Below are 27,141 nucleotides of genomic sequence, written 5' to 3'. Positions count from 1 at the left end.
AAAAACCCAGCCTCACCATGGAAATACTTACTGATGTCATCAGCACAGTATTCCAAGAAGGATCCTGTAAAAGAACGACAACCTGAAAAAAATAAAGGAACCTTTATCAAACCAGTTATAATCTCTGAAAACAAAAGTTTGAGGTTTTCTATGCAAAGACTGCACCTAAAGAAACTTTACAGCTTTTAGGCAAATATCCTAAATTTAAGGTGCTGTAATCAAGACATGATTCAACCATTCAATACTTTAGTGCAACAGGCATACAGTGTGCAAATTTTAAAACAGCGAAGCCACTTAAAGCTGTCCTGCCCAAAGTGCCAATATTTATCAGGTGAACATTTCCAAGCTATGAAGGGCATTCAGCACATTATCTAAACACCACATTGCTCATAATACAGCACCTTTCAACTGAGCATTTCATATCCTAAATACTGACCTATTTGAAGGTGTGGCCCAATAGTCTAATGCCAGAACCGAGAGCCTGGAACACCCGAGTTCCACTCCCAGTTTGTAGGGCTACTCTTTTGGCCATGAGCCTGTCACTTGCCTCCGCTTCTTCCTCATCCATAAGATGGGGAAACATACTTTTTAAAGAGACATTGTGAAGATGTCAGTCTCTAATGGACTGTGTAAATATTGATTATTTTCTCAATTCCCATGGCATCTGCCCACAGCAGGTGGCCCCTGTGAAACCCACAATGCATGGTGCTACAAAATTAGAGCAACCCCAGGCCCTAGCACAGCTAACTCATAACTGCGGTGAGGGGAGCAGAACAGGAATATGTTTTTTGTCTTTGAACACTTTATATAATATATAAACTAGAAAATCAGGTGTATAAGTTTCATCTGAGGGTTCAAAGCACACTGAAAATACTGATTAATGAAGACTCAGCATCCAGTGAGGTAGAATTATCACATAGGTGGGCAAACAGGGGCACAAGGAGGAAGAGTTAAGTTCAGCCCGCAATAAATCCCAGGTCTCAAGTCTTCTACTTTACCACAATGTCCTGTAAGTATAGATCCGGGGTAGCTGAGGCCTTTAAAAGACAGTCAATATTGCAATAGATATATACTAGAATGGACATGGTTGACAGCCTTGACCCATTTGCTTACCTACTCTAATTCTGTAGTCAGCAATCAGTTCAATGCACCACTCGATTTCCTGGCTGTAGTCCTCTTTGGCTTTGTCCTACAATAAAAAAAGTAAACAGGTTGGATTTAAACTGAATAATTCCTCCTCTCTCAACCAATCAAAAAAATAATGCAGGGATGTTTTGTCAGTGTTTTTCTGCAATAGAGTAATGTGTCCATTTGCCATCATAAAATGGATACATCTTGCTTATGAAATTGCTTGTTTCTATTTCCAAGGGGAGAAATGGTTCCCAAGTTTTGGGACTGCATTACAGAGGAATTTGAAGATTTCTTAAGGCTTGCAGAAGTGCAAGCTAACATGGGCTGAGCTTCGATCTCTCCCATCCTGCAGTTAGCACAGAAATAATTAGATTTTTAAATGAGTATGGCTCTACAGGTTACTCAGATTTGAACACCTGCCCCATTTAGGGTTAGGGTTACTGTTGGAAGCTGGTGAACATTCAGGGCAAGTCTTCTGGAAGTCCAGTCACACTGGGAAGTTGATTGTAGAATGTATTCTGTTTGATAACCCAAACAGAACGGTTGTAGGAGCCTGAGCACTCTTCCCCCCACAAAGAACAGGCTTTACTTTATACACGCCAAACCAGCCAACTACATTAGCCGACTGACAAAATGGTTCACAGAATGTTCACACCCACGATTCGGTCAATTTGTTGGTCTTCAGCCTTGTAAACAACATACACTCCTTCCCCACTTGCTCTTAGCTGCAGAGCTCACAGGTGAACTGGAATATCTATTCTAGGTCAAAGGGCAGTTAAAGCTCATCTTACTCAGCAGCAGTGGGGAGAGAACATGGCTTGCAGTTCCAAGGCAGAGGGATTAATTTTGTCTATTACATAGTGTAACAGCCATTTGATCCATATGGCTGCGAGCTTTATTAGTAAATATAATCCAAGAACAATTTTATCCCTCTAAAATGTATTTTAACCATTTTAAAAGTCTGTAAGCTTTCAATGTAGATTTAAAAAAAAAGTACATATGAACCCATTTCAAGGATACAGAAAACCCCTATTGAAAGCAATGCACTTTGTATACTAGTACACAATCCACAAAAATACACATGCTAGAAGGTGCTAAGAAAAACATTCCTAGTGAATATAAAGTAGGTCATCTTACATGTTAGACATTTATCAGAGAACTCAGTCCACACTGAATAAATACTACAAAATATTAAGTACTTTTAAAATACTAAAAACCTGAAGACAATCCAAGTACAAATTTTTTGAGAACGCAATTTGGAGAGTCTTTTGGATTATTTGCCTACATGTTCCTTCTTGGCTGGGCAATGCTTTTGGCACTTGTCTTTTCAAGGTTTGATTTGAATTTTGAAAGCCTAAAACTAATTTTGATGAAAGTGCAAACGCTCAGGAACAGAAGCAAATGCACCGTGCTGCTATAATAAGCTGGAACTTCAGCTGTCTCACAAGTATGCTCTAGGTGGGTAAAAAATTACGTAACTACTAATTGGAGCATTTATGACTTACCAAACTACCACCCATTCAGACAGATTCAAGCAAAAATTCCTTTAGGCCTGGTCTATGCTAGGAAACTAAGGAATGCTTTCTGCAATGCGTGCTGAATGTGGTTTTGTCCTAAGACGACAATTAAAGGAAGCCAGATGCTGACAGCCCTTAGCTATGGATTACCTTGCAAGTACAAGCATTTAGAGAACTTTGAGCTTGGAAGCAGTAAGTCAAACAAAAACCTGTTCCAGAGACAGTCCGAGGTACCCACCCCTCCAATGCACCCTCATGACCTCCATTTTGAAACACGTATCATGCCTTGAATAGCTACATTTAATTACTTTGTTCAAGATTGCATTTCAGCTAAAAAAAGTTATATGAACAATAGATTTGAAAAAAGGCAAGATATATTTGCATAAAATATTACTGAATAAAGAACCAATCAAGGCCAATAAGTAGGGATTCAGTCATGGTAATGATGTCATATACTGAAGAAAAATATGAAGTCTGCTTCTTATTACTGTACTTACTATTAGGTTCTGCTTTTCTTTACAGTCAAAGTGCTTTAGATTTTTGAGACCTATAGAGAAACTTCACGGGGAAAAAAAGAGGAACATAGTTAATGCAGAGAGACAAGCTTAGATTCTCACCCCACAGCCCCCCAAATTCTTCATCTTTCTGCAGGTTAGGTTCCATAACTAGTTTAAGAATAGAATTTGTACCAGTTTTAATTCTTATGAGCTACCGCTTCACACTCAAGGAATTGTCTGATGCTAAACTGGGTTAGGCACAAGACAACAGAACAACTGATTTAGGAGTGACATTGACGAGCTTTGAGGGAAGCTATGTCCAGCGGTCCTCAGCTACAGAGATAAAGATGGCCACATGAAGACTGACGTGCAAGTTTAAAGTTGCTTTGCAGTCTTAAGTCAACCCACAAGGACAGGCACATCCACCTTTACTCAACATATGCGGTTTTGTAAAGTTAAGAATCCTTCTGTATGATCTGCAACACATTGAACAAAAGTTTTATGAAATCCATGCACATTTTAAGGGGTGGGATGAGGATAGGGTGACCAGACAGCAAATGTGAAAAATCAGGACAGGAAGTGGGGGAGTAATAGGAGCCTATATAAGAAAAAGACCCAAAAATTGGGACTGTCCCTATAAAATCGGGACATTTGGTCACCCTAGATGAGGAAGACCTCTCGAGGTTGTTGGCAGTTGTAACAGGATTCCATGGTGGACATGCCATTAACAGCTAAGAGCTACTTTATGCCAATTCAAAACCAGAATGACTGGCTGCGCTGGGCTTCGTACTAGCAAAAGGAATTAGGTTCAGAATGCCTCTATTACCCTGGTTGTTAAGGCACTTAGCACAATTCTAACAAACGGTAAGTGAAGTTAGGAAACTAATCAGAAACAACAAAAATATACCCCTTTGCCTTCTTGTCATTCATACCCGCTTCTATTAGCCGCACGTTTGCTTTTTTATATTTCCGCGTCACTCTTTTTATCTGTTGAAAATATAAAGACAAAATTAACATTCTAGAAACTTGATTGCTTATAAAGCAATCACATTATTTCCACTTGCATTTTTATATATTGCTCCATGTACCATTACAGAAAATGTATTAAACTTGACTCTCAATGTCTAACAGGCAAACAAATAAAGCTAATAAAATTAGTACATTAAGAATAGCATGTGCATACATGGCTTTGTTAGTTGTTTGATTATGCAATTTGTTTTACTTTATTTGAATTTATTCCCTTATTGTCGCACACTGGAAAAAAAGCAAAGTAGCATGATCAAAACAAATTTACAAATTAAAGACAATAACTGATCATTTAGAGTTAATTCATCTTTGGATGCTACTGGTTAACACTGTATTATGATGTACATTAATTATTCTTTCCTATTCAGAACAGAGTAATGCATAGTAACAGCCACAAGAGGGACCACACTGCTGGCTGTTCTGACAGGTAGCAACATAATACAATGCAATGAATAAGGAGGAACTCATGAGATTTTACTACCTAACAGAATGGGTTTAAATGGAGAATTTATTATGTATTACAAAGCTCTCCGAGTGATTATCACCTTCTACACTGGAATCTGTAGCAAGTGCTCTATCTTTAGACCCTAGACTTGCATAGGGTGAACAGATGTCCTGATTTTATAGGGAAAGTTGGGATTTTGGAGGCTCTCTTATATAGGCACCTATTACTCCCCACCTCCTGTCCCGATTTTTCACACTCGCTATCTGGTCACCCTAGACTTGCAGCTACACTCTTCAACAAGCATGCCATCCTTAACATCTGTCTCTTAAAAGGTGACTGATGAGTTCTCAGTAGTGTCTGAAAAGGAAAAATATCGGGCTTGTGCCCTTTTTTCTACTTTATAGGGTTTAAAGATTACATCAAAAGATTTCACAAACATTTTTTACCCCTGCTCATTTTTTACATCCAAAATACAGGTTCTCTTTACCTCAAAATATTACAGTGATTAGAGAATGAGGGAAACATCACAAAAATCAAGACAGATGAGCAATTTAGCAAGGCACTGATTTTTAATCAGGGGGATAAAGCTTTGGGGAGTGGGTTGTTTTTCATTAAAAACTATTTAATTCAAATGCCTAAATAGCACTTTGAATCTATGAGATATTTTGTCCAAAAACCTTGTTTTTCAGTGGAAGTAAGCACTAATAAGACAGGAGACACTACCTTTCTCCACATACCCCGAAAAAGATATTCTTCCAGCTAAACTAGAGAAATCTACCCATTGAAGTTCCTATTTTAAAAGGTAAAAGTCAAAAGTAAAAACCTTTAAAATGCCTTTTGGGTGGTCTCTGTGCATAAAAATCCTTCACAGTTAATCTCGCAAGCTCAGATCTGCACTGCACACCTTGCCATAAGAAAGCAAAAATCTATCCTGCTTTCAGGTAGCCGTTGTTTTTAAATGTTGTTCAAAGATTTTGAACCAATGTAAGTAACACCACAGGGAAGAGCGCTGAGTGTTCTCAACTTATCCTGAAGTCAGTGAGGCCTGAAGATACTTAATACAGCCATATAGGATTTCAGAATCAGACCCTCGGATCCCATTTTCAAAAAAGTAGCAAGGTGCTGTTCTTACCACTGCCGGCCAATATGGATATCTTGGCAATTTGCACCAGACCAACATCCCTGGTTCAATTGAACATGGTTCTATGGCACAAAAATAAAAGTTAATTGGACTACATAATTAAACAAGTGTAATATTTACATATCATTGATGTTCAAACAAGACAGACAAGGTCCCTGAACTGCCACCTCACATTACGCTAAGAAACAGGGTCCCTTTGTGCTAGGCATTGTACACAATACACAAGATGACTGTCCCTGCCCCAGAGATCTTACAATCTCAGTATCTCCATTAGTCTCCTAGGAACACAGGAATTGCGAAACTGGCTCAAACTCATGGTCCATCTAGTCCAGTGTCCTCGCCAACAGTGGCCAGTGCCAGATGCTTCAGAGGAACATGCAAGCAATTCTGCAGCTGGCAAATGTGAAATAATCTGCCCTCTGTGACAACCTCAACCCAATCCCTAATAGCTAGAGATTAGTGGCAGGCTTTAAGACACTATCAGCATTAACTACAACAATCCTGGATAGTCTTGTTATCCAGATAAGTGCAATCCCTCTTGGGATCTTGGTAATTTTTTTTGGCCTCATCAACATTCTGTGGCAACAAGTTCCACAGTCTAATTGTGTGTATTCTGTGGGGAAAAAGTCCTTTTATTGGATATGAATTTGTTATATTTCAGTTTCATTAGCTGTTCCTGTGTTAGGAGACAAGGAGAACAGATGCTCCTAAGCTAGTCTCTACACTAGTCATTATCCTGTATATCATCACCATGTCCTTTTGTCATTATCCCTTTTTCAAGGTAAACCAGCCCAATCTTTTCCACCTCTATTTGTACAAGAGTTTTTTTCCATGGCCTAATCATTCTTATCACCCTTCTTTTTAATCCCTAATAAGGATATTGCAGAATTAGTAAGATGGGTAACAAGTACCACACATAGCATTCAAGAGGGGAGTGCACCACTGATTTATATAATGACATAACTTTTTGGAATGTCTTCCAACATGGATCAGACAGAAAAAGATTTGGTGAAGGTGAATGAGGGAGCCAATGAGACAAGGCTAGAAGTTTTTGTTAACTATGCCTAGAGGGAAGCAACAGTGGTGTGATAGGGCGCAAAGCAGATACTTCTAGTTCCATGTTGGGACTGGATAGCCAGGGCTGGCCTTACCATGAGGTAAACTGAGGCGACCGGGGGGGGGGGGGGCGCACAGTAGGACCCAGAGTATAGAAAATGGTGTGTGCTGCTGGTGCATATGTATTCTCTCTCCACTCTAGATGCACAGAGATGGTGGAGTGCTGTGCTGGAGGAAGGAGGGCACAAGAGACATAACAGGCAGGCAGGAGAAAAGGTGAGAAGGAATAACAGAAAGCAGCAGGAGCTGCAGGGAGAGAGAGGAGGAGAAGCCTCTTATATACACCTCTCTAGCAGCCCTAGGAGCCTGGACTGATTAACACCAGTGGAGGCAGTGTATTTGGGATGTTGTATGATATTCCAAAACTCCTCACTATACCTGAAGAAGACCTACACCAGCAATGCAGGGCACTAGAGACAGTGTTGACCCATGATGACATGCGTGATATTGATGCAAGTGATTTAGGTGATGAACTGAAAGCCCTTTCAAGATACATTTCAGCAGGATCAACTCCAAAGGCTGTTCTGGAATATATGTGCACAAATAAGATGACCATCCTCTTTCAAAATGCTTTTGTTGCTCTGCGCATACTTCTAACACATCCTGTAACAGCTGCCAGTGGAAAATGAAGCTTCTCCAATCTGAAGTTAATAAAAAACACATCTATGCTCCACAATGACACAGGAGAGGCTGGTCAGCCTTGCAACCATCTCAACAGAGCATGAGCTGGCCCAGACTGTGGACCTTCAGGAAGCAGTTCAAACCTTTGCAACCAAGGCATGGAAAGCAGCACTTTGATTATTCACACAGATAAAAATGCCAGTGTTTACTATGCAGACAAGAAAAGTTACATTTGCTGTTCAGGCGTTTGAAAGTTAAGTGTACTTAATTTTTGAATAAGGCATTTTAAGATGTTAGTTCTCCTTTATTGAGGTAGGCAGCAGAGCAGTACCATGAGAGGAGAAGAACAGGAAGAAGGCAGAATTGAGACCTTTCAAATTTTCGGCCCAAGCGAGGGGGCATGGGGGCATCATTTGAGCTCCCTGCCTCAGGTGCCAAAATGTGCCAGCCCTATGGATAGCAGGTGCCAGCCCTATGGATAGCACACACCCCCTGACATTCACCCAGACCTGGAGTGAGGAGGGAGAAAAACAGAAGTCATCACATCATAGCAGCTCTTTCCAAAGACTACTCAAGTACTAGTAAAAGGAACTGACTGTCAGAGGCCTGAAGGAAGCCCACATTTCTGGGAACAGAGAGGTAAGACAGCATGACCTGAGGATATTCCTTTAAGAGGAGTTTGCCTGCAGCTTCTAGAGCTGTGCATGAACATGCTGCCACACTCAAATGAACAAAACAATATTCACAGTTTCTAACAAGAACAAGTCTAATGAATAAAAACATTTATATGTTTGTTACCAAGCTATTAGTAAACAAAATCTAAATCATATTTAAGTCTTCAATGACTCTAAGCTCAAAGAAATAGTTACATTCTCTTCTTACCTTGACATAAGAGAATACTAGGAAGTTCTTCATCTTCCTCTTCTTCCTCCTCATCTACCAAAGTTGTATCGGGAGAGATACCTTCTGGAGAGCTAAACTTCAAAGACAGATCAGAGGAGTCCAATCCTGGCAGTGAAGTGAGAAGAATTGTTTTATCATATTTTCTTCTGGTCGTGCGAGGTATCTTAATTTGAAAAATATCCCAATGGTATTTTGAATTACTGAGTTCATTACATCTGTTAGGCTATGACAGTTTGCCATTGTGCATTCTAACCTAGGCACACTGACAACTCCATTTGATCTTAATGGAGTTACTTCAAACTCACCCTGGTGTAAAATGAGAATCTGGCCAGTGAATATAGAGTTATGTGCTTAAGAAATTAGGAAGGGGAGAGGAGCAGACTTCTGTAAATAAGTGTCTGGAAACAATAATGATCTTTAAAAAGGGGGGGGGGGCAGGGAGAGAGACTTCTGCTAGGGTAGAATCCTTATGACTCAGAGTAGGAAGAAAGTCAAAAGGTTGTATGGACTGCCTGAATAGAAGGAAACAATACAATACACTTTAGACAGACAAGCAAGTAGCAGTATTGAGTACTGGAGAAATAATTATTCAAATATGAAATGATGCACACACATTAGCTCACAGGTATTTAGCCATATTTTAAAGGATGGCCTGCTGGAGAGCCTGGGGCCAAGCCAACCCGGATTACATGAGCCCTACCTGAGGGGAATAAGGCAATTCCATATGAAGGGCAGAAGGTGGCTGCAGTCAGGGGGAAGCTCAGAAGACTGCAGAGGAGCTCCTGCAGCAAAGACCCGGAGACCAAGAGAATTGCTCCAGCTAGGAAGAACTGGGAGTAGCCTGCAAAGGCAGAGGGGACTCAGACCAGACCAGGGGAGTTTTGGCTGTAACCAGATAAAGGTTGGAGAGACAACTTTGGCATTTAGTTTTGAACTTAATAAATTAAACCCTACAGAAGGCAGTGGTGACCAGACTGGAAAAACCTTGTGCAGAGTTTATCTGGGGATCCAAGAAGGGAAACTGAGATGAGGGATTGCATGTTTGGCTGCCCTGAGGCCATCAGGGGATGCCATGAGGTGGCTACTTGTCTGCATCATATGATTCCACTAAGCCACACAACAGGATCTATATAGATTAATCCATAAATGAGCAGTTCAGTGTTGACCCGCACACTGGAGAGAAATAAGAATATATTTGTAGATATGGTACTAGCCTGCTTCTTTGCACAGTAAGAAAATAAAGAAAGCAGCAACCTATGGCTTGGCTTTGACTGAGACTAAGTCTATGAAAAAATGTAGTGGAAAGGAAGCATCTAAACACGTTACTAATTTAATTGACTTTGTAATTAGAAATAGAACAGATTAGCAAGAACAATTAACGCTCTTTAGAACAGTGAATTTTGGAAAAATGGAAATCAAACAAGATACAAAAGAGGGTAAGAGAGGCAAGGTGTGAAATTGACTGCTCAAACTACAAGTATTGCCAAAGATCATCTGCCTCCTTATAACAATACGCTTGTCATTGGATGTAGAAACTGTAGATATTCAAGTAGTAAAACATCAAGCTGAGATCAAATGATGAAGGAGACTGAAGTCAAGAATTAACACTGGAGAATTACAGGAGGAATCAACAAGGCAATAAAATACAAGCTTGTGCGATTTTCATGTGAACTGTGCAGCGAAGGAACCAGAACCTCTAAAAAGTGTGCTAAGAAACTTATCGGTTACTAGCAGAACGCTGAAGAGCAGTAAAAATCCTACCAATTAATGGAAGGTTTGCAAGTTCCCACTGTATTTCTTAGTAACACTGAACTGCAAAATAGTCAGATAATAATCTGGCATTGCACAAAAAGTTCAAACATTTAGTAAAGCAGAAATGGCATGTCATGGGTACTGTAAAGATGCTCATTGCCACACACTAACATCTTGTTAATAGAGATCCAATGATTATACCACTGTATAATGTTTCTCTAAACAAAAGCTCATTGTTGTAATGATTATTGTATTGTGTCAGATATTTACATGGATAGGAGTTGCAAAAACTTCCTAAATAAGAGTTTAATAAAAAACAAAAATAAAATTTAGTAAATCACATCTAGTACTGGTAAATTATTCTGTATCATAACTTTCAATCCAAAGCATTTTTGGAATGGAGAGAGTGTTGAATTGTCCATCTCATTGAGCAATTCTGAAATTTCCCAACAGGGAAATATCTTCCTTCTAGCCAATATGACTGAACTGTTTAAACATTTAAACTTCAGGGAAACAAAACAAAACAGTCAGATAGAGGGACTGGCCATGATGGACTTCAGTATAAAACGAGTATTCAGAGAACGCCTTCCCCAAGATATTGCAACTTCTCACAATAATAGGTAAGCAATATCTGAACATCAAAATGGCACAAAAGTCCTAGTTCCCCCCCACTGAAATACTTTACCTGCTTCATCTTCGTCAAAATCAGGTAGCTGACAGTTTTTAGCTTTATTCACAGGACTGTGTGGAGTACCCTTATTCTCCTCTTTTTTAAACTCAGAAAGAGGGCTCTCAGAATAATTATTGTGTTTAGAAGCCCCAGATAAAGGTTCCGGGCCATTTATGCATCCCCCTTTTTTGTGCAGAGGGGGCACTGCAGTAGTCTTTTGTTTCCAGCTAACACACTTTGAATTCACTGGCTTTTTGCTCACATCTAACATTTTATATTTCCTCGCTGGAGTGTCTCTCTCTTCATTGATGTTACTCTCTAACTCAGGTGAGGTACTTGTAATAGAAAAATCCAGTAATTTCTTTTTGGGCAGACCCCTAACATTTGGCCTTTTTCCAGCAGATATTAACATAGCAGAATTGCAGGAAGCAGATACTGGGGTACTCTCTCTAACAAAAACATGTGCTGTATCATCTGGGAATTTAGTGCTAGGAGATGAGGGTTCGTCTGCATCTCTTGGTCTCTTTCTTCCTTTCTTACTTTTCTCATTCTCCTTTAGCAAAAGTGATGAGCTTTTTCCTGTTTTGGACTTTGGCAATAATTTGGATTTTACTGTTTTCTGTTGAGTTAATGTTTTTACTTTTGATTTAGATGTCTTGTAATGCTGGCTTTCTGACTTCCATGTGCTAGAAAAGTCCCCAGATTTAGATACTGAAGAATTTGTTCTGTTTCCACGCGTTTTAGCCGTCTCCTTGGAACTGAGCAGATATTTTCGTTTGTTTTTTTCTGTATCAGTTTGTGGGCTGGGTGTCTTTTGTTTCCGTTTTTTCTTCAAGGTCTCACCCTCTTCCAATTTTATTTTTGGGGAAGATATTGGATATCTAGTCACAGGAGGAGATAGTGAAGTTCTTATTTTATTTTCTTTCTGGCCTGATCGAGTAGTTTGTCCCTCATCTGAAGGCCTTACTTGTTTCGGAGAGGCACTCAAAATATCTAGAGCGATTTTAAGAGCTTTGCGATACTTCAGTTCTTCCACAGGGTGACTAGGTTTATTCCTCTGGTCTGTTGAAAGAGGCATACAAGAAGTTATGACTACTTTTCCTTTGTGTATTAAAAATATAATGTACTGTTTTTATGGTACCTCTTGCACAGTGCATCACAGAATGCATGGCAAAAAGCACCATTAGTTTTTTTAAAGGCAGACTAAGTAAATGCTAACAAAAAGGCCCATATTTCTCTGATTACAAATTTGAAATAGACTTGTACAGGTTAAAACACATTCTCTATTATGCCTCCCTCAGTGTAGCATGGAAGGCCTAGCACAGGGGAAGGAAGAGCAAAAGCGAATAAAAGAGCATATAACTAAACTGCTACCAAAATGGTACCAATTTCCACAGGCAGATTTGAAATACCAACTAAATAAAGCAAGCTGGCAACCCATTAGGAAAATGATTCACAGGCGTTAAAGTCAGAAGAGACCATTACAACACTCTTCTAGTCTGAGCTCCTGCAAAACACAGGCCAAAGAACCTCACCCAGTAAACTGTGCATCCATAACTTAGCAGAGCACAGGGGTGGCCAATCTGCGCCTGAGAAGGAGCCAGAATTTACCAATGTGCATTGCCAAAGAGCCACAGTAATACATCAGCAGCCCCACCCATCAGCTCCCCCCTCACTCCCAGCGCCTCCTTCCAGCTGGCAGCCCTGCCAATTAGCGCCTCTCCCTCCCTCCCCACACTTCCCAATCAGCTGTTTCATGGTGGGCTAGAGATGGGTGGTGGGGAGCGAGGCACGGCAGACTCAGAGGAGAAGGGGTGGAGTGGCGGCAGGGCCTGTGGCAGAGCCAGGGGTTGAGCAGTGAGCACCCCCTGGCACATTGGTAAGTTGGCACCTGTAGCTCCAGACCTGGAGTCTGCGCCTATACAAGGAGCTGCATATTAACTTCTGAAGAGCTGAATGTGGCTCTGCAGCCACAGGCTGGCCACCTCTGATATAGCATCTCTTTCCTAAAGATACCCAGTCCTGATGTAAAGACTTCAGATTATGAAGACTCCACAACATCCCTAGGTAAGGTATTCCAATCGTGAATTACCCTCACTGTTAAAAATGTGCACCTTATTTCATATCTGAATTTGTCTATCAGAAGTCTCTTCCCCATATAGATATTGGTAGACTAATCAAATCACCTCTTAACCTTCTCTTGGATAAACTAAATAGACCGAGGCCAGGTCTACACTTGGAAGGATTTGCCAGTATAGTGATACTAGTATACTACAGCAGCAAAGCACTTTAGCGTGGATTCAATTTATATTGGGAAAACTGCACTTTTGCCAGTATAACTTATACCACGCCTCCTAAACAAAATAAGGTGTACCAGCAAAAACCGCATCTACAGTAGGGGCTTTTGTCAGCAGAGCGACATCAGTCACACTTCTTCAGACCCCTGACCAACATAGCCATGCTAGCAACAGTTTTTGGTGTACACCTGGCCTGAGCTTCTTCAAGCATAAGACATCTTTTCCAGACAGTGAGCCTAGAGACAGAAAAATGAAGCAGCTTTGCCCAAGGCAATATAGCAAATCAGTGGCAGAGCCATAATCAGAACTCAAGACCTGCTGACTCCCATTTGTCCTCATGCCTTTAAGAATAAAGTTTACATCTCTGTGTTGCTTCACACCCACCATTTCCAAATTACAAATAACTTAACAAGGGAGTTAGAGATCTACTTGCATAGAAGTCACTCCTCAGTATATACTGGTATCACGTTACAGAGATGGCATATTTGGGAACATCAGAGGTAGCTGTTTGTGATGTTTCATGTATCCACATGGAGACTATTTTTGGAAGCCTCCCAGGGAAATGAATGAGTCAGGTATTTAGATACGTCCCCACCTATTTCTTCCTTTTCTACCACCCATGTAATGTAAAAGTATCCCACCTAATTCAGAGGCAATGATTTTTATGCGCTCCTCCTCCAAAGGCTCCGTGTCCACACAGTTCACATTAGTCCTGAAAGAACAGTAAAATTGTTCAAGTCTTAAATTAGTAATGACATTACATTGTTTTAGAAGTCTCATTTTCTTTAGACAATAAGAAATCAATATCTTTTCCTCAGTATTTTGAATAGCAGAAATCAACTGTCATATTGAGAGAAAAACATTGCAACTTGCTGATTAGTGTGGACCGTCAGGACAATAATAAAATCAAGGGGTTGACTGGTAAGGTGGAATATATCAAGTCCACTATCTAAAATATTTCAATGATTACCTATATACAGAAGTATAGTAATCAAAAAAGAAATTTTATCTTTTGCCTTCTGAAATACCAGGAGGCTTTGCTACTTTTAATGACCATGAAACAGGTTCAAAATCAAAGCCTAGAACAGTTTAAGAATATTAGTCCAATTCTTCAATGGTCATAAGATTTTATGCATTTAAAAACTGACACAAAATTCTGGTTAGCCAACAAGACACTTCAGAAATCAATTAATCTGGTTTTAGAGACAGCTTCAAGAATTAATGATTACAGCATGTTTGCCACACATTTGCATTCTTAAATACAAGATGATTAAAAGAGTACTTAACTGTTCTTCCAGACCGAGTATTTCAACTTTGAAAGAGGCTTCTTTTGCTTTAGAAACAACTGGTCTTCTGGAAGTTCTGTTTTTGCATAAAACCTAAATGAAGTATAATTTTTACAGCCATGGGCACAATGCTCATAAGAGTAAAGATGTCATACAGCATGCAGCCCAAGTGAAGGCATGAGGAGAAACTCAAAGCTATGTTGTAAGGAAAAGCCTAGTCCTAGCTATATTGGATATGGGATATGCAATGGAATCCATCTTAACATTAAGTATTCCCCCTCCTCAGATAATTTAACATATTATTTGCATATCAAACTATTAACAGAACAGCACCACTTATGCACACTAATGACCCTGAAAACCTTGGAAAGTAACACACACACACAAAATCAGTGTTAGCTTTTAGTCAAAACATATAACATTTCCTCAAACTGTAACTGTTTTTTTAAGGAGCATTTGCTAGAGTTTATATATTTACTTGTGACTTATACACAGCCGGTCTGAGAAGATGCCATATCGCTCCATGGAAACAAACATTCCATGATTGTTGTAAGAAGTTATTTTAAGAAAACTAATTTTACAGAAGGTGAATAGAATCTCTTCTATCCCCAATCAAGTCTGTCCCCTAGCAGAATATTATAACCTTTAACAGAGCCAAAAGGCCACAGAGTTTCATGTTTCTACTCTGAAGGCTTTTTTCTATTCTTGTTATTTCTCACACTTGCTGACCTGAAAACAGACAGAAGCAATTTACTTTCCAACCTGCCCAGAGAATCTGAACCACTTTCAAACAAAAATAGTATGTGTTTATGTCCGCCTGGAAAGAAATTTCAGCTATGTCACAGAGAAAATTGCCCTCCCACAACTCACCCATGGAAAGGCAAGAGACTTGGATTGGGCAATCAAACTAATTAAGTTTAAGAACATCAATAAGTGTACTTGCTTTCTTGGATTTAGAATATTTTGTTACATTATTTTAGTCTGATCTTTTCTGCAGCAGATCAACCAACACAAAAGGTGTGCTCTATATTCCTGGTGCCAACTTCTCTTCCAGATTGTCCCAAATCTCATTTTGTTTTGCTTCATGCTGTTGAATGAAATCTGAAGTGAATAGCTCTGGGGCATCTTGTGAATATAAGAAACCATTTCACAGAATACAGTTGCTAATGTAACAGTGCTGGTTATTCCTTTCCCCTACCTTTGCCCATGCCCAATGAAACTTTAAATAGACAACGTGCAAAACAAATTTCGCATTTATGTGGGAATTTATATCATGTTCACCCTGGTGGCAACTTAGTATCTTTATTTTGGCACATATATCAAGTTTTGCAGGATCTGTGTAACAGGAGCAAACACACAGCAAAGTAGATTAACTATGCTTGGAACAAATTAAGATCTCTTTTGTTGAATATAGGTTAAGAATTATATATCATAAGCACCTTTCTTATACTTGTATTCAAATCTACTAAAATACAGGGAACCAATAAAGATCTCTAGTTTTCCTAAAATAAGCTACCCGTTTGCACTAGGAAATATAAAACATTTGTAAATGCATATTACGATGCTTTTATGATAATTAAAATATCCTAAATAAATTCAAATTACAAAACTCCTAGTTTACTAACAAAACAAGCATCTTACAAACATAACCGTGCATGAGGGACCTTTTCCCATTAAGAATTCTCATCTAGTCCATGGGGCTTGTGTTTCAAAATAGCAAGTACAATGTTTTGGGTGACTGATGCTCTTTCTGGTTGCCTTGCAGAAGAAACAGGGAACAGTCAGTGAAAATTTTGTATAAAGGAAGCTAAAGTGTACCGGAAAAAAATATGCAAAGGAAATGAAAAGGAGTTGAGGAAAAGATGACAGACAAATTATAAAAGAAATAACAGGAATGAAGAATATGGCACAGATAAGTGCATCCTTATCTTGTGTTAAACTACTTCCCAGGAACGATAAGAAACTAAGGAGAAGAGTTGGAGAATGAAACTGGGAACATGCTTATGAATACATTTAACAAAATGAACTGTGACAAAACTAAGTGTTTCACTTGTTTAAGCAGGAAAGTGGTAAGTAAATTGATACTTTACATCAAGTAGATGTTACTAACTTTACATTCGGTTAATATAAAAGTTATCGTCCCTCAATAAAAGGATTTTTTAAAGTATGACAGGGAATGAGGCTGCATCTCCAACATAAGCAGGGAAACCCTCTGTCTTATCAGAGCTTACATTTGGCTTCAACTCCTTGCCATCCGGTGAACATTACAAGACAAATCTGCTGACAGCATGGGATCATCCTTAATTAGAAACACTTTCCTAGCTCCCTCTTCGCCATCATATCAAACAAACTACTTTTTGTCATTTTAAAGTCCATCCTGACCTATCCTCACTCTACCTGCCATCTCTCATTCAGTATTAAAGTAGACTCCCATCTCTGCTTGGCTCACGAGGTCAGTTTCCATCACCCATTTGCTAAGCTTTCAAACAAGCTTCCGCTGATGCTTCAAACAAGCTTCATTCTTCCGCTGATGCTTCCCCTCATGCTTGGGAGAAGCTCCCTGGAAATATTTGCAAAACTAACTCATTTTCCTTTAAAACTCTCCTTTGTTGTGAGGAACAGAAAAAAAACTGACAACAGGTAGTGCTAAGATCACTGCCTATCATGCAGACAGATACTGTCTCGTTGCTTCCTTGTATGCCCCCCATCTGTCTGTATCCATCTCTTCTCTCATTTTATACTTAGACTGTAAGTTGTGTGGGGCAGGAGGCTCTGTTTGTGCATCATTTAATACAATGGGTCCATATACATAAGTCCAGGATTGGGGTTCCTAGATGCTACCAAAACACAAATCATCAACCTCATGTTTACTTGGAAATCAATTTCTAAATAAGATTTGTCCCTGTCAATAATTCCAATTTTTTAGGCCTAAGGAATTCATTTCTGGTGTTGTCTCCAAATAGGAAGTTTCAAGGAGAATAAGTTGCTTGGCTTTTGATTGCATCCCTCTCCCACACTTCCCTCCCACTCTCTTCAAGATATCAGGAAAAGGTAGGAACCTCCACAAAGTTTCTCCTCATTCCTCTACCTATTTAAATGGTACCATAATGCTCTCACCTTTGCTGGCCATAAACGGTTCTTCCATTTGCATAGGATATATTCTTGATCTGTCATGATTGTGCTTCATGTAGGATGAGCAAGGTAACTACTGCCAGGCCTAGTGTATTCTGAAACAAAACTGATATTACATGGACCTCTAAGTGTAACATAGTCTTTTTACAACTCAATATACCTTATGAAATAAGAGTTATGCAATATTTAAAAAAAATACTAGATAATTATTGCTTATTTATATTATAAATTTCTGTTGGTTTCCCCCATATTGTTTTGTACATACATATCCCAGAATTATCATCAAGGATAGCTATTAATACTAATGCACGAAGTGCAAATCATTTTAGGCTAGTGCAACACACCACCAATGTGTTTCAGGTTGCTAGAGTGATCCTGTTGTATTGAGAAATCTAGTTAATAAAGTGAACCTACAAATGAGAATAAAATAATGATATTTCAATCATCATTGCAGTCCAGTGCATGCTAGAGGGGACTAACGTACTTATCTAGTTTGCCCACTGAGCTAGTTGGAAAGGATATAACATTCACTTTGTACCAAATTCTGATAATCAATGTTTCTACAAAATATTTTGCAATGCTATAAATTAGACTATTTGGGTAAGTGCTTCCCAGGTTTATCTAGGTGAATTGTCACATCCTGTAACTTATGCCAAACTTGGCAACCCTTTTTGAGGCTTATTTAGAGAATGTGAATTTTTCAGATTCCGAATGTTTTACATGTTTGAGACATGAAAAGTTAATTACATATTAAGAGCCAAAAAAGCTTCATGTACTTACAAGGCTGAAGACGTAATTTACATGAAGTCTTGGTTTTTGGTCCTACATATGAAAGGTTAAGTGAAAAGTAAAGTGTAATTACTGTACTTAAATGTAAAACTTAAAGAGACCATACTTGTCACCTTGTTAGTGTCAGGACAAACCCTTACGATTGCAATCCGAAATATGAGATATTTACAGATAACGTTTTCCCTTCCTTGTATTTTGTTACGTTTCTCCAGACAATGTTGTACTTTGCATACAGATAACATCCCATTTCCTACCTCTCAAACACAGATACATTGTTAGTGCTAAATAAATAACGTTGTTTTAGCAAGAACAATAAAGGTATAATTATCATTGCTACATAAGTTATGTTAGTGCAGAAATATTGCCCTACTTATGGTCCCCAGAACTGTCCACTTTAGTCCCTAGCACAGAATGATCCAGACATATCCACTTACTATTTTATTCAGCTTGCATTAATTTTGTTGCACTCAAGTTACATTTAACTCCCTCCAAAAACCTGCTTCGGGAAACGTGGGCTATTGCCCAGAAAAAGGTTAATTCCACCAGTCAACAAAAATACATCTCATCAGTGCCAGACGGGCATGTGCAAAACGAGAGACTAGGACAGTATCTGGCACCCCCAAAACTTGAGCAATCACGAGTTCCAAACACAGACGAGACCGGCCAGGCTGTTACAGTGCAGCCCCCAAGTGCCAACCCACCCCATAAAAATTAACGTGGAAAAGTGAACGCAGAGGCAGAAAGTCACACAGCTCAGGGGGCGAGGGGAAGAAAACAAGAGGGCCCTTTAAAGTCTCTGTCACACACCCATGGGGGGACAGGGCTGGTCTGTCTTATGCACACCGCCCAGCCCACTCTTAATGGGAAGAGGGGCGCCCCCCCCCCGAGATCCCTTGTGTGGGTCAGGGCGGGGGGGCCCACGCGCCCCCTCTGAGGAGAAATGAGTAGTCTGAGCCACCCCGCCGCTACACAAGGGTCCCAGCCCCCAATTCCTCAGGAGCCCCCCACTGAGGGGGGTGAGTGGGAGAACGGGGGCGCTCAGGGGCACCCCCTGAGGAGGGGTGGAGTTGTCCGAGCCCATTCTACGGGGAGAGCCCAAGCGCTACCCCACCCCCACAACCTGGAGAAACCCCCCCCCATGACCAACCCGCACGCGCAGCGCCCCCGCGCCGTTACCACGGAGCTCTACGCACGCAGCCGCCCCGTCAGAAGAGACCCAGCCCCGCCCCCTTCGCTCACCGCGCGTCAACAAGAGCAGGGTCCGGCCCTCCGGCCCCTTCCGCCATATCTAGCCTCGTTCTGGCTCCGCCCCAACGGCGTCTGCGCGCGCCCGGCCCGACCCGGCCCGGCCCCGCCCACCCCGCACCGCCTTGACTCCCGCTCATGCGCGAGAGTTGTCACTTTTTCAACCTCGCGCAAAAGGGCCTGGGGGCGGGGGAGCGCGGGCGGCCAATCAGAAGGCGGCCTCCCCTTGAGCCTCCCCCCTACGCCTCACCTGAACTAGACTTGGGGCCGGGTCCGCCTCGCGCACACGCACCTACCCAAGTTGGTGACGTGAATGGTGTGTGATGTCAACGCGTCGGGCCGTGAGGCCGCAGCTTCGGGCAGTAGCGCAGCGTGGGGGTTGGGTGACAAGGAGCTGCCAGGCTGCTGCTGTGGTGACAGCATGAGTTGGCATAGCAACCTGGCGGCGTGACGGCCGCGTGTCTGGGCGGGACCCAATGAAATAGGCGGGGGGGGGGGGGATCCTGCCAGCTGCTTGAAATTGGCACGATCCGAGTCAGTTTCATGCCTCCCCATGGAATAGACTCATGAAGCGACGCTGTTCCTGTCAGTTTCATGCCTCACCCCCACTCATGAAACTGACCAGATTGGTCTTTCCCTCCCCTTCTCCCCCCCACATTATGTGGGCAGCCAGGAAGCTGATAAGAATCATGTCAATTTCATAGACTCACAAACTGTCAGGGCTGGAAGGGACCTCAGGAGGTATCTAGTCCCACCCCCTGCTCAAAGCAGGACCAATCCCAACTAAATCATCCCAGCCAGGGCTTTGTCAAGCCGGGCCTTAAAAACCACTAAGGAAGGAGATTCCACCACCTCCCTAGGGAACCCATTCCAGTGCGCCAATGTAGCATTTTCAGCCAGGCTTTTCCAGGGTCCCTGGCTAGGGAACAGCTCTGAGATGGAGACTGCCCCAGTGATCCTGGAAACCCATCCCAGGACTTCCAGGCTGCCAGCTCCATGTCAGGGAGTTTGGAGGCCCTGGGGTCCTTGACCCAGTGGCAGGCTATGTGGAGTTGCAGACCTTGGAAGCCCAAGCTCCCCAGGCAAGTTGGCAGGATTCCATCAGAATTCTGCTTCTGGTTTATCAGAAGTGCATCAAACCCAATACATTCCCACAGAACATTTCAGCTTAGACACATCAACGTTTTCCTGACTAGCTCGTCATTAACAGACTATAGCCAGAAGTCCAGGCTACTCGTGCTTAGAGCAGCCACAAGGGCCCAACCCACTAACCAACCCTTAGGCTTGCATTGTGTAATCATGCCCCAGCCAGAACTTGAGCTAGTACTTTTTCTGCTTAACTACATCCTTTGCAATCTTCACAGAATCCACTTTCTTTATTCCCAGTTTTGGAAAAATATCTTTTACGATCCACAAAAGCAACAATCAGAGCCAACTACCAAACAAGTCAAGTGGGGCAGAGGGAAGCGTGAGTGTGAGTATGGGGGCTCTATTTTAGTTTGAGACACTCCTGGAAAAACAAAAGGCCATTTGCTACCATGAGCCCTTGAAGTTTACACTGTTTTTGTTTTATTGGTTGGTAGTTTTTGTTTTTGTTTTGAGTTCCTAAACAGTTTAATGTCTGAACTCGCTAGGCATGCTCTAATTCCAGCAGAGGTAACCTTGGAGTGGATGGGTGGTTTATAAACCTACATTTAAAGAGTTCAGAATCTTCACTCCATCTAGCAGTGGGACTTAATGGAAATCTATAAGTGTGCTATAGTATGAAAAAAATAAACAAAAGACAGCCTAGGGAGCCATTGTTTTGTCAAGCCTAAGTCACTGGAGTGTTGCTATATCTGTGCTGGGTGGGGAGGCAAGATGGGTGAGGTAATCTCTTTTACTGGACCAACTTCTATTGGTGAAAGAAGTTTTCCAGCTTACACAGAGCTCTTCTTCAGGTCTGGGTCTAAAGTCGTACATTTTAGAGCAGTCTCAATGGGATGACAGCCTAGCACAGGAGTAGTTGATAGGCGGACCACGGGCCAAATCTGGACCACCAGACATTTTTAAACAGATCCCAAAATCTTTTTATTTACTTTTTATCATTATTATTTTTATTATTTTCTCTTTAGTCTGGACCTTGACTATATTTTGCAGGCTTAACTTGGGTAATAGATGGCCTACTTGGAAAGGCAGATTCTTATTACACTAAGGAGCCTTCATGTAAATGAAAATCAGGCTGAGAATCCTGTCCCTTTATCTTCCAGTCAAACAGAAGCCAGGTAATAGAAGCCCTTAAAAACCTAGGTCCTAGATGTAGTATTCAGTTTCCTGAGGCCTGAAAGTCTGTTATGTGAAGATGGATTCAGGCAACCATGTAAAAACGCGATCAGCTGAGAATTATTTGTCCCTATCAGATGAGCACCACAATCCCCTAACCTTCCCCTCTGTCTGACAGCTCAGCAGTAAACACAGAGGATCCATGTGTTATAATGATTAATATTTATTGATACTTTTATAAATACTTATAACACTGAAAATGTTAACACTTAACTGAATTTGTAAATTATTATTAAAACATATCTACAGAACAAAGCTGTACGTTCTAGTTACTAGTTAGGTTTATTCCAGGGAGTACATTTTCTCTACCTTTAAGCTATCATTATTTACAGAATAATTCTTTTTTGAAATGATAGATTTTTATTTTTTGCGTAGTATTTTCCCATGGTTCCGTCTATCGTTGCAATATCCTTTGTTATTCAGTGTTCCCAGACTATCTTTTTTTTTTGGTAGTTCATCCTGCAAAATAAAGAGCGCCCTCAACTGACATTAAAGTCAACCCAGTAGTTATTTAGCAATTCACTGGGTTGGACCCTAAGCTTTATGGGCTATGTTGGCGTGATGGGCTTGAGCCTTCAGGGTGCACTAGGCTCTCTGGTCCTGATCTGTAAAACATTTAAGCTTGTGCTTAACTTTAAGCATTTGTGGCCCCACTGAAGTCCAGTTAAGCAAAGCAACGTTTAAAGGTGAAGTCCTGACTCCCATTGACTTTGATGATGAGATGATTTAATCGTAAGAGTTTTGCAAGATCAGGGCCAGCATGTTCAGCACTCTGAAATCAAGCCCTACATTCATTAAAAAACAACAACCCTGTTTTCCTTTCAGATTCTGTCATTGATCTCACCGTAACAATATAATCTGCATTAGTTTGACATCAGCTGTTTTCAAGATCCCATATTCTATTCTTCCCAGACTATTCTCTGCATCCAAACTGATATCCTTCTAACACATCTCCTCAGATGCATGCTATCCCATCTAAGAAATAACTATTAATTAGAGAAGCACTTCTCTAGCCTAGAACTAGTACTTTTCCAATCAGTAAACCTCTAGGACTTAATCTCTCCCCACTACATTTTTTGTTTCACATCAAAACGCTCCATACACAAATAAAAAAAATGTCCTTATAAACCCTTATGCATCATCTTTCCAATTTCTACTTGTGCTGTGAATAAATCTGAAAATCATTTGACTTTGTTTTATAGTTCTGACTTGCTCTCTATTCCCTTTTAGATTTTGCATCAGCAACACTAAATGCTTAGCCTAAATGTAAATGTAAGTTTTATTTGTGAGCCCTTAGTTATCAGATTCTGAACTGTACATACAAAGTATCAAAAATGAACCTTATTTACACATTTCAATCTCTTTCGATTGAGATTGTCTGCCAGGAGCCCATTGTTGCACACTTTGGCCAGCTCCTTTACGTTGGTGTAAATCAGTGTAGCTCCATTAACTTAAATGGAGCTATGCCAGTTTACAAGTTTTGAGACTGAATCTATAGAGAGTGATCTGACTGAATGACAACTCATAGTCCCAAACAGGTTATATATTTCTAAAATTGCTTTTCACTGAGTTGATGCCTCTGAATGGTTACCCAGCAGTATGGTGTATAATTGCGCCAAAAATGCTAACTGGGATTTTTCCCCAACACTCTATCAATTGATTTCAATAACCTTAAAAAAACCGAAACAATATTATGCTGTACAAAGACATTGTCTCCAATGCAGGATACCCAGAAACAAAAGCACTTCTTGCATGTTACAAAGAAAGTCTTTAGGATGCTCAGTAGAAATATTTGCATTGTTCATCGTTAGAATTAACTGTGTAAATTGTGGCTTAGAAAGCAAATGCAAAGGCCAGTGGCCTCTGCTATTAAGAACCATGTGATCTGCATTGTTGTCCGTAGCACAAGACTGAACTTCTTAAAAGCAACTGAAACTGGAGTGTAATTGAAGCACAAATTAAACGGGGCAAGTACTATTTCTTTGTATGGCATCAAATGTCTTGGTCCAGATGTGTCTCCCAACCCTACCTAAAATATCCCACAGTTGGGCCTTGAAGATTTAACAACAATAATAATAGAGATAACATAGTTTCACCGTCTTCCCTCATTAAATATACCTAAGAGGATTATTTACATTAAATTACAAAGCAAGCCATGAAGATAACCTAATTTCTTTTGTAGGGAAGGTAAAAATGCCTCTGTCTGCTGTTTGCTCCTCTTTCATATGCCATAGACAAGGTGGCCATGAATAGATTGTTGAAAGTTCAACTTGCCAGCTTTGACTTGCTAGGTTGGTCCATACAGACATCCACATACACAGCCACCAGTTACAATTGTACTGGAGACAGGACATTAAATAAGGATGCGTCACATGAGAGACCAAGTGCTTATCAAAGCACATCTACTACATGCTATGTATTATTCAAAGTCCCAGTTTCCAATAATTTCTCAGATGCTCCTCCCATTGCTCGGTCTTCTTCTGCCTACTCCTCTCCATATGGCTGTGGCCAAGAGTCATGGGATATTGTTTAGTTAAAGTTGTTAAGAGCCGTCAGCCATATTTATAACTAACTTTCACAGCTGGCCCCATTAAACGCAACCTTGGGAGCTGCAGGGCAATCACTTTGGAAAGCTTCCAGGTTCTCTGCCTTTGCCGAGGGACCTGTTGTGCTGGATTCTGGCCGGCTGGCCATGGAAGAGCTATCAGGATTGTCTTGAAGACAGGAGTTCTCAGCTCCCTGAGCCAGGCACGGTTCTTTGGTACCTTCATGAGTACGTCCATTTCTGGAGCTGTCATGATGCCCGTGGTTACCTAGACGGCTAGAAGCGACTACAGCTTTCATTGCAGCCTATTTAAAAACAAACACGAGGAGTTAATGAACAGCAGTGGTGCAAGGATGCATTTCAGAGATTTGCTACTTGGATGTAAGTTCAGAAACACTCTGATGCTACATGAAATGGCTGTAATGGTTCCCAGGCCTGCGTTGATAAAATAAAAAACCCTTGACAAAATAACCTTGGTTCTTCAATAGGGCCAGTGGGATGAAATGACATATACTTCTTGGTTCTAAGGAAGGATAATGAATAGCTTAGATCTGAGACCAATGTATTCTTACAAGAGATCAAATCATGTTAGGCCAACCATAGGGATTTATTTTATTTTATTTGTATTAAAATTTTCCAATTAAATGTATTTTATATTGTATTAAAGTGTATCCCTAGGCACCAACCCTGCAAAACTTAATGCGTATGTAAGTTCAAAGTCAGTTGGCCTACCCATCTGGGTACAGTTACAAGCATGAATCTTTGCAGGATTGAGGCCCTAATGTGCATCTATAAGTCATAAAAATAAATACAATTAAAAGACTTACAATGTTTTTATTAGTAAAACTGGGGTTTTAAAAAAGTAATCTGTTCATCTAAGTTCCTAGAGTGAATTTAGTGTCAGAGGAAGGTTCTGGAGCAACAGCCCTGGATAGACAGAGGACTTCAGTCTCTCTCGAACAGATTGAACATGGTCAGTATCAGTTTCCCCAGTGTAAGTCCTGATTTGGAGACATACCCCTCCCCTCCAGAGGAAAGAGATCAGTTTCCATGGGCCATTCATTCCTTGGTATCTGGGCTAACAAGGGGGCCAGTGTTTGTTGTGGCAACATCCATCCACTAGGGATGGACTGAGACCTCTGGTTCGTTTCACACAGGCCACCAAAGAGACACCAGCTTGCACTGACTGTGAGATAGATTTGAAGTGATGCCATAGGCTATGTCTCCAGAGTAAAAAAAAAAGGTGTGTTTTCACATCATGTTAGCAATTGCAATGTAAAATCCCAGTGAAGACAGAGCACAGGCAGTTCTTACCTCAGCGTAGCTAGCAGAGACCAAACACTATACCCCTCACTGGGGTTTATTTCAACTAGCCACATCAAGGTAGAAACTACCCGTGCCTGGTCCTCACCAGAATTTTACACTGTGATAGCTAACGACGTAACAACAGTCCTCTTTTTGGCAGTGGAAACAGCCTCAGACACAAAAAGCTTCCTATCCTTTTCCCAGTTCCCTGAGTCATCCAGTCCCCACCAAAACTGTAACATTTTAATTAATGTTTGTCTACACGCGGAGTTATTTTGGAATAGCTCTTGGGCTGTATATTCATACCCTATCATAATCCACATCAGCTTGAAAGTGTAGACAAATCTCAAGTGTTTCTTAACTAAAACCACTGCATTCTGAAGAGCTGACGATAGTAGATCTGGTTAGCAGTGACAATTTGTACAGTCTATGTAAAAGGGAAATAAGAAATATACCAGAATGATTAACAGCAAGGCTCTGTAACGTTACCTTCAGTTTCCGCCGGGCATTAAACTCTTGCAGTTTCTTTTGTGTGCTATCCATATGAGCAAATTTAGCTGCTTTGCCCGTGACCCAGGGGTGTTCCAGTGCTTGATGTACTGTTAGCCTCTTCTGTGGGTCCAAGACTATCAGTTTTTGAACCTGCAGCCAGATTTCAAACAAGTAAGTTTAAATATGTTTGTTCAAAAGGAATTGGAAATTTATCATTAATGTCATCCGCAGTCCGGCGATGGGGAATGCAATTACAAGGGGATGCATCTTCTTGCTGTAGGGCACAGAATGATCACCAGCATAAGTCAAGCAGAATTTATCCCATTGTAGAGTATAGCAAAAGTAAACATATCAGAGGGACAGTTTTCCTATAAAGTACTGAGCATGGTCAGAGGCCCCAGTTCTTAAATCACATGCTCCGTGCTTTCCTGAATTGGGGCCAGACACAGGAAAGAAAATTCAGGTGGACCATTGGTCTGTTTTGGTTTGGCAAATCCTGCGTTCCTGCATTTTTTACAAATGGATTGATCGTAAAGCATTTTAATATTATCAGTTGACAGTGGATGATAATCATTCATTGATAATGCTGATCTGAATGGTTTTAATTTATATTTTGTTGCTGGAAACAGCGAGAGTTTTAACTTTAGATTGATTCCTGTCATCCTTTGCTGTCATTTGATCAGGCTCATCCATTGTCTTTTTTTTTTGGCTATCCATTGTACTTTGTGAGATTGGAAAGACTGCTAAATGGAGTCACTTATGTACTTTTCAAGACATTAGTACTTCACTATTGCACTTCACTCTGCAAATCTGGTTTGTATGATTATTATTGAATAACAGCTATAACAAAACAGAGAGCTTTTCACCCAGAGATCTCAAATGTTTAATAAAGCATTACCTCCCTCATTT

At 40.7% G+C, this 27,141-nt stretch overlaps 2 protein-coding genes across 11 annotated transcripts in view; both read right to left on the bottom strand.

Moving 5' to 3' along the window:
• The window catches only part of PWWP3A (PWWP domain containing 3A, DNA repair factor), a 28,360-nt gene extending 8,476 nt beyond the window's left edge, over positions 1 to 19,884 (bottom strand). The window contains exons 1-12 of one of the 10 annotated variants that reach the window (XM_039515714.1): positions 19,819 to 19,884; positions 18,315 to 18,356; positions 17,520 to 17,640; positions 14,404 to 14,495; positions 13,758 to 13,828; positions 10,835 to 11,881; positions 8,377 to 8,502; positions 5,749 to 5,819; positions 4,053 to 4,132; positions 3,146 to 3,206; positions 1,114 to 1,189; positions 32 to 82 (exon numbers count right to left, since the gene is read on the bottom strand). In XM_039515714.1, coding sequence (XP_039371648.1) covers positions 32 to 82; positions 1,114 to 1,189; positions 3,146 to 3,206; positions 4,053 to 4,132; positions 5,749 to 5,819; positions 8,377 to 8,502; positions 10,835 to 11,881; positions 13,758 to 13,828; positions 14,404 to 14,495; positions 17,520 to 17,576 — 1,732 coding nt within the window. In that variant the 5' untranslated portion in view covers positions 17,577 to 17,640; positions 18,315 to 18,356; positions 19,819 to 19,884. Of the gene's footprint in view, positions 1 to 31; positions 83 to 1,113; positions 1,190 to 3,145; positions 3,207 to 4,052; positions 4,133 to 5,748; positions 5,820 to 8,376; positions 8,503 to 10,834; positions 11,882 to 13,757; positions 13,829 to 14,403; positions 14,496 to 17,519; positions 17,641 to 18,314; positions 18,357 to 18,757; positions 19,399 to 19,470; positions 19,520 to 19,562; positions 19,699 to 19,818 lie in introns of those variants that run through there. The other 9 variants (XM_039515720.1, XM_039515722.1, XM_039515715.1 and 6 more) reach the window with 9 other exon arrangements.
• A 2,310-nt stretch (positions 19,885 to 22,194) lies between these two features.
• Positions 22,195 to 27,141, bottom strand: part of LOC120391518 (calcium/calmodulin-dependent protein kinase type IV-like) — a 39,958-nt gene continuing 35,011 nt past the window's right edge. Inside the window, exons 10-12 of the mRNA XM_039515188.1 lie at positions 26,230 to 26,382; positions 24,057 to 24,740; positions 22,195 to 22,349 (exon numbers count right to left, since the gene is read on the bottom strand). Coding sequence (XP_039371122.1) covers positions 24,459 to 24,740; positions 26,230 to 26,382 — 435 coding nt within the window. The 3' untranslated portion in view covers positions 22,195 to 22,349; positions 24,057 to 24,458. The remainder of the gene's footprint in view (positions 22,350 to 24,056; positions 24,741 to 26,229; positions 26,383 to 27,141) is intronic.

Source organism: Mauremys reevesii, linkage group 26 (assembly GCF_016161935.1).
Source record: "Mauremys reevesii isolate NIE-2019 linkage group 26, ASM1616193v1, whole genome shotgun sequence".
NCBI lineage: Eukaryota > Metazoa > Chordata > Testudines > Geoemydidae > Mauremys > Mauremys reevesii.
This window is presented reverse-complemented; position numbering and strand designations above follow the sequence as displayed.